The sequence below is a fragment of the Martes martes genome (assembly GCF_963455335.1).
Source record: "Martes martes genome assembly, chromosome: X".
Classification (NCBI taxonomy): domain Eukaryota; kingdom Metazoa; phylum Chordata; class Mammalia; order Carnivora; family Mustelidae; genus Martes; species Martes martes.
In genome coordinates, this window is record NC_137897.1 from 40764369 (window position 1) to 40774051 (window position 9683).

Below are 9683 nucleotides of genomic sequence, written 5' to 3' on the forward strand. Positions count from 1 at the left end.
AACCCCAATCCAAGGTCTGTCTTCTTGGTGCTCCACAAAGCTCAGTCACACACTAGCCAAGTGTATCCAGTAGCCCAGCAGAGACAGTGCAGGGGATGTCCACAAGGAAGGGTGAGCTGCCAAACTTGAGAGATGCTTTCTTTCTTCTTCCTCTTTTAAAATATTGAGTTCTTTTTTTTTTTTAAAGTAAGCTCTAGGCCCAATGTGGGGCTTGAACTTAGGAACCCAAGATCAAGAGCCGCATGTTCTACTGACTGAGCCAGCCAGGCGCCCCTGAGAGATGCTTTTAATTAGGAATCAGTTCAGAGCCATTGGCTGCCAGGAAGCCTGGAGTTTAAGTCTCCTCTGAACAAGTGTGTGCTGCTCTAGGTCTCAGTTTCCCCTTCTGTGAGTAAGAGAGCTGGAGCAGATGAGTCCTAGGGGCATATCTCAGGGCTTCCTGGCCTGCCTCACTGGCTGTAGATTCAGGTCTTCAAACCACCCTCTTTAATTCCTCCTAGATCCCCATCTTCCAGAACATGTCACCAACCACTGACCTTCCAGAACCTGGACAACAACCTGCCCTTCTCCGGTTGAAAGGAATTGAAACCAGTGTACATTCCACCCTCCAGCCCGACCCAGCCTCCAAATTCACAGAGCCAGGAGGTACTCATCCTCATCTCTCCTCTCAGGTTTTATTGACTGATGGAAACTACATCTTTGTCAGCCACCAGCTCCACGGGGACAGTGCTGGGGACAGGGAACCTGAGATGATGCCAGATTTCAGCCTGAGAGCAGACACAGAGTTCTGGAAGGTGACCCAAGAGGGAAAAGAGAGAGGAATATGTGAAAAGGCTTTGCGGGGGAGGAGGAGGAAGAGATCAAGAAGTTCCTCCTGCCCCCTACAACTCTCAGAGTTTAGGATTAACCCAGGCCCCAGCCCCGACGCTTCTGGACTCCTGCCCAAGAACTTGGAATCATCTATGATCTCCAAACACAGCCCAGCTCTCACTGGCTGCTAGGCTCTTATCTCAGCCAGTCCAGACTCCAGCCCAACCCAAGAGGGAAGCAAACCAGGGGAGAAGGGGGCAGAGGGGTTGGAGGTGGCCCCCCTGGTTAGGGCAGATGTAAATGCTGCAGCAGCCTGGGCAGAGCCTTTGCATAACGTCACGGCAGCAGCTGCTATTGCTACAGTTTGCTGGGGGCCCAGCGCAGGACGGGGTTGCAGGGACCCATCTCCAGCAGCCAGGAAAGGGGAGTGGTGTTTGTGCTATCTGTGTGTATTGGGAGAGGCAGCCTGACCCCTGAGCCAAGGCGGGGGGTGGCAGGTCACTGCTGAGGCCACAGCCCAGGAAGCCTGTGGTTGCATTCCAAGCTTAAGAATCAGGGAGTTGTTGGGCTCAGCGGAGGGTTGGGAAAACTCCTAGAGGCCAGCTCCAAGGTGAAGGTTCTCTTCTCTGAACCCCCAAACCTCCACAGCCCAGCCAGAGAGAAGAGGGAACCTCATCTCTCCTTCTCAGGCCAGAGCTGAGATGTCAGGTGGGAGCCCCAGGGGCCCAACAGGAGGAGCATGCAGGAGGCCAGCTAGAGGAGAGAGGCCAGCCCCAGTGTGCTGGGGCAAGGAGGCCGGGGGGGCCTGAGGAAGCCCAGCACTTCAGCATGCCCCAGGACAAACTGTCGGGGGTGGGGAAAGTTTCCCCTTCCCTGGCTGCTTCCTCATCAGGTGAGCCGTTCCATCAAACTCCATTGCATAGTTCTCAGTGGGGGGAGGAGGGGCAGAAGGGGTCCCCAGGCCTGTCCCTCCCTGCCTCCCCAAAATATGGCTTTGGAAAGGAGTCCCCAAGAATCGAGAGGGCCCCAAGAATCGAGGCGGACCCACCGCTCACAGGGAAGAGATCTTGACAGTCTCCGGGAGGAGGCAAGGGGTGCCCAGGCTGGAGTTCCTGAGGGTGCTGCTGGCCCCACCGCCACCACCAGGGGAGGAAGGTTGGCTCTCATCTGGGGTGTTGGCAGGAGGGGTAGGGATACTGATGATGGCAGCCACGAAGTCCCGGCTGTCGCAGTTCAGGTCGAGGCTGTCGTGGGGCTTGGCATTGAGGCTTGAGCGGCTGTGCATAAAGGTAGGGAGGTGGAAGCTTCTTAAAAGGTGCTCTTAATACTTGCTACAGCAATTGTGACATGCAATGAGTGCCTGCTGGGTCCCTGGCTCTGTTCTAAATGCTTTGCCTCCATCCCCCATTAGGGTGGTGCCCAGTGAGGGCTCTGGGGTCAGGTGGTCCTGGGTTGAAATCCCAGTCTCACCTTGGCCCCTCTAAATCCCTCTTCTCTCTTTCATCTGTAACATGGGAATAACAGAGTTGCCTACCTTGTAGGGTCCTTGTGGAGATTAAATGGGATTAGAAGTGCTATAAAGTGCTCAGCCCAGAACATAATGAGCATGCATGGAAATACCAGTATTTCTTACCTCATAGGGTCACCATGGAGATTAAATGAGATAAAAAGTGCTACAGAGTGTTCCACATAGTGGCCGGAACATAAGGAGCATATATACCAAAATGTACTCCATCATGGTTACTCCTTACAATGCTAGACCCTCATAACGATCAGTGTAAGAGCTACATGACCTGGTCCTGTTCCTTTCTGATTTGGCTTCCCACAACTCTCCCCCTCACTCACTCCACTCTACTCACAGGAGCTTCTTGGCTGTGTCTCTAACACGCAGATCCATTCTTGCCTCAGGGACTTTGCACAGGCTGTTTGCTCCCTCCCTCACCTTCTTCTGGTGTCACCTCAGCAAAGCTTCTCCATACCCCGTTCTACACCCTGTCCCCCATCCCCAGTTTATTTTTCTTCTTGGTACTTAACACACCTCATTGTGTACGTGCTTGTTTATTAACGGTCTCATTCCACTAGAATATAAGTTCCAGAATGTCAAGGATCTCTGTTTGTTCTCTTTGCTGTCTGAAATGAACTCAACTTGTAAACTCCTACAGTGAACTCCAAAGTGCCTGAAAGTGTGCCTGGCATATAGTAGGTGCTCAATAAATGTTTGCTGAAAGAACCAACGAAGAACAAGTTCCAGGCAAGAGAAGCCCAAGTTCCCTGCATAGAGGAGTCCGGGCTTGAGCTTGGCTTGCTGGGCCAGAAGTCAGGACATCTCAAACCGCCATCCCCCGCACACCCCACCACCCGGTCTCAGCTCTGAGCTTCCCCCAGGGGTAGCCAGCAGGTGGGGTGCTTACCTCTGAGGGGCAGGGCTTCTCCGCAGCCCTGCCAATGTGTCCAGCTCCTGCATGCTGCCGCGACTGACTGAGGCCGTGGAGTTGGCAAGGCGAATGGCACGGCGCTTGGCCCTGCGGGGACAGCAGGAGGACAGCAGGCTGCCAGGCCCCACTGCCTGGGAGGACACGGAGGTGCTGCGGCTGGTGCGGCCCCCCAGCGAGACAGCGCCTAGAGCCTCGCTGAAGGTTAGCTCATCTGTGAACTCATGGCACTGTGGGCAGAAGGGAGGCACGGTCACGAGGCAGCACACAGGAACTGACCCCAGCCCTCGGCCTTTGCTGAGGCCACTCCCTCCTTTCTGGAAGTATCTCTTGCTTCCCTTCCTCTGCCCACCCTTCAAGGCTCAGCTGTACTGGGGCCTCTTCCAGGAAGCCCTGTGGGATTTCCACAATCAGTAGTGAGCCTCCCATCCCAGGGAGGGAACTGGTTGGGCTGCGGAGGAAGGCCCCTCCTTCTGTTGCCCCCCCACCCCACCTTTAGGCCTCACCGTTGTCTTCTCTAGACAGTGCAGGAGGTGGTGATGTTGTTGCTCGAAAGCAGAACGGTTCCGGACACACAATGCCTGTTCCTCCCCACTGCTGCTGTCCTGGGGTGGACGGAGCAGAGGGACGAGGTCAGAACCTTCCTCCTCCCGCCACTGCTCTCTCCCCCACCCAACCCCAAGGCAGGCCCCTCCCCACCTCAAGGCCTCCGTTCTGCTTGTACTGTAGGAAGGCATTGGTGGTACCACTCTTTGCCAACCGGATCCTTGCCAAGCGCACCTTCTACAGAGAAGGGAGGAGACAAAAGTTCAGGTGGGTAGACACAAGAGCAGACTGGCTTGGGGCGTGGGGAGCAGGAGGTACTCTGAGGGAAGAGGCTGTTACCTGCTGCGCTCGGCGCTTGTCAGCACGCTGGTTCTGGTGGTAGATGCGGCTGAAGTTGGACACGATGACCGGCACAGGCAGCGCAATGACCAGGACACCGCTGAGGGAGCAGATGGATCCGAAAATCTTGCCAGCAATGGTGCTGGGCACCATGTCTCCATAGCTGGGGCCAGGGGAGGGAAGCCGAGGTTAAGAAGAGTGCCCACACAGCCCTCAGTCTCCCACATCATCCCATCCAGTCCAACACACTCTGCAACCCTGGCCAGGCACTGAAACTCTCTGAGCCTCAGTTTCCCGCTCTGCAAAATGTGGGGAAAGACCTCTCTGGCCACCGGTGGGGGTCAAGGGAGAAATTGGCCCTCGGCCCCTACCATCTGCTGCCCCCATCTGAGTTGCACACCGAGCATCTGAGTCAGCTGGAAATCTATTAATACCAAACAGAGGAGAGAAGGAAGAAGTCAGAGGCAGTAAATATAGTCTCCTGGGGAGAAAGTCCAAGCACCACAAGCCAGCTGAGGGGCTCTGAGTCCCGGGAGCGGTGCTCTGTTGGTTTTGCTTACATCTGTCTTACCTTCTCTGGGTAGAACCCCTTCTTATTACCCCAGAAGAAGCCTTGAAACTCTCCTCCCATGAAAAAATAGGGGGAGCCTTGAAACTCCCTCCTCCCTTTTCTCCATGCCATCTCCTCTTCCCTGGGGATGGAGCAATGCCAATCTTACCCATTTGTGTCACGGGGTCGGGGTGGGGGGGGACCCAAGCTTAGGGAGGTTCCACAGCTGACTTGCTCGAGATCGCCCAGCATACTTTTGTTCTGAACACGGGACCAGTGAGATCCCCTCCCCTCTGCAGTCCCAGCCTCTAGGCCTTCTCTCAGTCCTTGTCCCCCTCCCCCCCAAGGATGGCCGTTCCTTATTTCTTTGACTCATTTAAAAGTCTCTCCAACTTGGCCATTTCTGGTCTGTGATGTGTCATCTCAGACTGTGTCCTCAACTATGAGACACAGGCAGCTGTCCACCCTCTCGGGGTTGCTGTGAGGACTCATTAGGGTAAAAGGCACTCAAGAACCCAGTGCCAACCCACTCTCAGGGCTCAGTATTTTTATGTCAATCCGATTCTGAACCTCCAACCAGAATTAGTTTCTACTCCTTAGAAAACTGAAAGCCATTTCTCTGTAGCTCTGCTAAAGCCCCAGCGAGCCCACTTCACCCATTCAACAGATCCCAAGCAACTGTACACCTAATTCCAGCAATGGAAATTTAGAGGAGCAGCACGGTATGTGCCCTGAACAATGTCTTTAAGAACAACATGAGTTTGGTGATTCCATCTGATGCCTTTATCCCAACTCGTTCCCTCTCAAGGACTGACACTAAAAAAATAATGCTGAAAATACCTCGACCTGGAGAACATCAAGGAATCACAATGTCACAGAGGTAGGACCCCATACGGCAGATGATTCTGGAGGTTTGAGAGACATGGGTCCTCAAGGTGGGAAAAAGGAGGTGGTGGAACGCCAGTACCTAGGTATCCTACACCAGAAACTTTTCAGAGAACTTTCACAACCGTGAGGTCACAGAATCCCCTCTAGATGACGAAGGGATCAACATTTCTCATTTGCCACAGGGGGGAAACAGGCCCAAAGAGAACAAGGTCAACAGAAAAAGTGCAGCTAAGACAATCCTTGGAACCCAAGTCTCCTGACCTGGACAGTGAAGGCATTGTCAGACCTGCAAGGGATTTGGAGATTAGTCCAACTCCCTTTGTTTTCAGAGAAGAGCAGGCGGAAGCACAAATCGAGAAAAAAGAGATCTTACTCTTACAGAGAAAGGTGAGTGTAACTGATCAGGCAGCTCCCAACACGGGGTCTGCACTCACCCGAGGGTGGTCATGGTGACAATGGTATACCAGAAGGCCGCAGGGATGCTAGTGAAGTTGGTCTTGTTTGTGCCCTTCTCAGCATAAAACATGACCGTGGCGAAGATGATGATGGCCATGGTAAGGGAAAAGAGGAGAAAGCCCAGCTCAGAGGCACAGCTCTTGAGTGTGTAGCCCAGAATCCGCAAGCCCTGCGAGTGCCTGGAGAACTTGAAGATGCGGAACACCCGGAATACACGCAGGGTGACAAAGGCGCCCGAGACATCCTCGTTCTTGGGCACGAAAAGCCCGATGTAGTAGGGCAGGATGGCCACCACGTCGATAAGGCTCATCACACTCCGCAGGAAGCGGCACCGGCTGGGGGCGGCGAAGAGCCGCAGGAGGTACTCGCCCGTGAATATGAGCACGCAGGCCGTGTCCATGCAGAAAAAGGCCAGGGGGAAGCGGTCGCCGCAGGGCTGCTCCCTCGGGGGCCGCCGCGCGGGGCCGCGGCACGGGATGGTCTCCACCACGTTGGCGATGACCGACACGGCGATGAAGAAGCCCGTCACGTAATAGAAGACGAGGGCCGCCGTGCTCGTGTGCGGGTTCTCGAAAGCCCGCCAGAGCCGCTGCCGCAAGGAGCTGCCGGCAGGCAGGGCAGGGCCATCGCCCGCCTGCTCGGCCTCCTCGTCCTCCGCCAGGCGCTCGGCGTTCTCCTTCTTGCGGTCCCGGTACTCTTCGAGGCAGCAGTCGCCCACGAGCTCCGGCACCAGACCGTAGAAAGCCAGCTCTTCGTCGAAGGCCTGGATGCACTCCTGCCGCGGGCAGTGCAGGCGGCCCGTGCGGTAGAAGTTCAGCACGTGCCGGAACATGTCGGGGTCGCGATCGAAGAAGTACTCGCCCGAGTCCGCGTCATAGAAGAATTCCTTCTCCGAGCTGCCTAGCAGGGTGTCTGGGTAGCGGTCCAGAGTGTTCTTCCACGTCTCGAAGCGCCGGCCGCTCACGTTCACCACCAGAACCTCATCCCCTCGAGACGCCTTCACCCCCGGCGCAGGGGGCAGGGGCTGCTGGGCCAGGGGCAACCAGCCCACCGCAGCGGCCCTTGCGAAGGGCAGCCACGTGGCCACGCCGGCCGCCATCCTGCCGCGCCCCAGGCCCACGGAGACTCGGGGCGGGGGAGGGTGGCCTTTAGGAGAGTGTGGCTGTCTCCAGGATGCTGGGGGCTTGGAGAGGCCCTGGGCCACTCGCACAAGCAAACTGGGGGTGTCTACAGAGGCCGAGAGGAACCAGGAGGAACTAGAGAGACGGGTAGGGCCTTGGGGGGCATTTAGAGGGCCCAGGGGGGACTTGGGGGATGTCTTGAGGGACCAACCAAGGAGGAGCCAGGGGACATGGAAAGGAGCAGAAAAAGGGCGCCTGGAGGGGCCAAGAAGCAGCCTAGGGAGTGTTTAGAGTGACTCAGAGTGCTCTGGAGGGGTCAGCATGTGCCTGGGAGATGTATGGGGTATCTAGAGGGGCAAGAAACGCGGGAGAGTTGCCCACACTCTCAAGAGTTCTGAGGGAAGATGGGGCTGGGACCCCTTAGTAGGTGCGGAGAAGGGACTGGGGCTTCCAGAGAGGTGGAAACGAGACCAGAGGTGTTTAAAAGAGGCCAAGAGTGTCTGGGCGCTGGGGGGTTCTAGAGGGGCTGAGAAAACTGAGGTGGGTCATCTGAACCCTCAAGACTTCTGGGGAAAAGATTAGGGGACCGGAGCTCCCTCATGGATCCAGGAAAGGGGTTCGTGCACAGAAGAGGTGGCTATAGAACCAGAAGGTTGTAAAGAGGCTGCGAGGTGTCTTGGGAGTGCCTAGAGCAGCCAAGAATAGCCTGAGGGGGGGTGTCTACACTCTACAGGAGTTCTGGGGAAGGCAGGCCAGGTGGGGCCCCCTAGAGGGACTGGAGAAGGGAGTAGGGCATCTGAAGGGTTAGATATGGGGCTAGGTTATTTTTCAGAGCCTGAGAGGTGTCTGGGAGCGAGGGGTATGGGGTGCTGCTGAGAAAGTCTGGTCCACCCTCTCAGGAGTTCCTGGGGGGAGGAAAGGGGCCTGAGGAAGCCCCTTGGGGCTCAACTGGAAGTTGGGCACAGCCCCAGAGCACCTAGAGGCTGGATAAAGACTACGATAAGAGGAGGGGGTCCCCCCAAAATGGGTTGGAAGGCTGGGTGGGATGTTAAAGGGAGCTGGGTGTGTCTCAGGGGAGGGGGAGGTTGGCGGGCCTTGCGGAAGAGGGGGTGTGCGGATGGGGGAGGCCGGGGCGAAGCTGTGTCCCACCGTTAGGGGCTGGTCTGGGGAAACCACACCCCAAGGGGCTGGCGGTGTGTGCTGGGCAGTGGAAACAGCGGCGGCAGAAGAGGAGAAGCAGCCACAGCCAGGCCCGGGAGAGGAGAAGCCAGCGCAGACAGGCAGGGGGAGGGGGCTGGGTCCCTGGAAGGACGAGGTCCGGCAGAAGCCCTGGGGACTATCCCAGGATGGGCTAGGGAGTGGGGGCTGGACCAGGGAAGGACAAGGACAGCGCTGTGGATGGCCCCCTCCCCCTCCCCAAATGGCCGTCCTCACCTGTGTCCCCGCTGCAGCAGCGGCCACAGCGTTGGGGCTGGGGGTACCAAACACCGGAGCTCCTGCCCCCCTCTGCAGAGCTGCCTGAGTTCTCCTCCTCCTCTGGCTCTCTCTCCCCGCCCCTCTGAGCTTGCCGGGAGCTACAGAGAGAGGCAGGGAGGGGCCTCGTGGCTCCCAGAGCCCCCTCCCCTAGGACAGCCTGAGAGGGACCCTGGGGAGACTCCGCCTCCTACAAAGCTGGTTGGGCCTCAGTCGCGTCATCTGGAAAATGGGGGTGGCAGGGAGCTCTGCCAGTTCTCCCCACCTCCTTCCTGGACTCCCCCCTCTTCCTGCCCAGCTCCTACCCCCTCTGCCCCCAGGGGCCCCCACCCCCACCCGTCTGAATCAGCAGCACTTAGCAGATCCGATCGATGGGGAGTCGTCCGTTAATGGCCCCAGAGCCCAGTGCCATGTGGAATGATGCAGCGCTGTGTCCCCTCCCTGCCCCCATGCTGGAGAAGGGCTGGAGAAGAGGGTGGATGGAGGGACGAGTGGGGGGGCATTTCTCTAGATGGCCAGGCCCCCAAAGATGTTCTGGGGGGCGGGTGCATGGTTTAGAGCCCAGCTCCGATCAAGACTGTTGTTGTGGGACTGGAGCACCATCCTGGTTTCAGATGTGAAATAGGGGGTAAGAGGGGTGTGGATGGGGGCAACCCAGGTTGGGGACAGGCATACCACGTTGTCTCCCAGGGGGTCCCCACTCTGAGGGGCAGCCTGCCTCATCCTTCCGCATCCAGCAGCCTTAGTTCACACCTCCTCCTCTAGAGGACTCTGCTCCCGGTTGGCACAGAGCACTGGGTACCGAGTGCCTAGGCCCACGGATGGGTTTGAACCCCAGCTTTGCTACTGACTTGCTGTGTCCTTTAGCAAGTGCCTTGGGTTGTATCCTCGGCTGTCTGATGGAGTTAGCCCAACTTGATAGTGTCGTGGGGAGCATCAAATGGAGTGATGTGAGAAGGGACAGCACTGGGCACTGTGTACAGGGGAAGCCTCATTTTTAATAAAGGTGTGGTGCGAGCACTAAGGGGGGACCAGCTTTCCCCTTTCAACCAATCTACCCACCTGCGT

At 57.2% G+C, this 9683-nt stretch overlaps 1 protein-coding gene across 1 annotated transcript; it reads right to left on the bottom strand.

Moving 5' to 3' along the window:
- Positions 1–1861: 1861 nt before the first annotated feature.
- On the bottom strand, positions 1862–7120 carry KCND1 (potassium voltage-gated channel subfamily D member 1; the record flags this gene model as incomplete). Its single annotated transcript, XM_080795392.1, has 6 exons — positions 1862–2087; positions 3222–3472; positions 3749–3847; positions 3942–4025; positions 4128–4290; positions 6000–7120. 6 exons carry the CDS (start codon positions 7118–7120, stop codon positions 1862–1864), a joined length of 1944 nt encoding a protein of 647 aa, XP_080651518.1.
- Positions 7121–9683: the final 2563 nt, after the last annotated feature.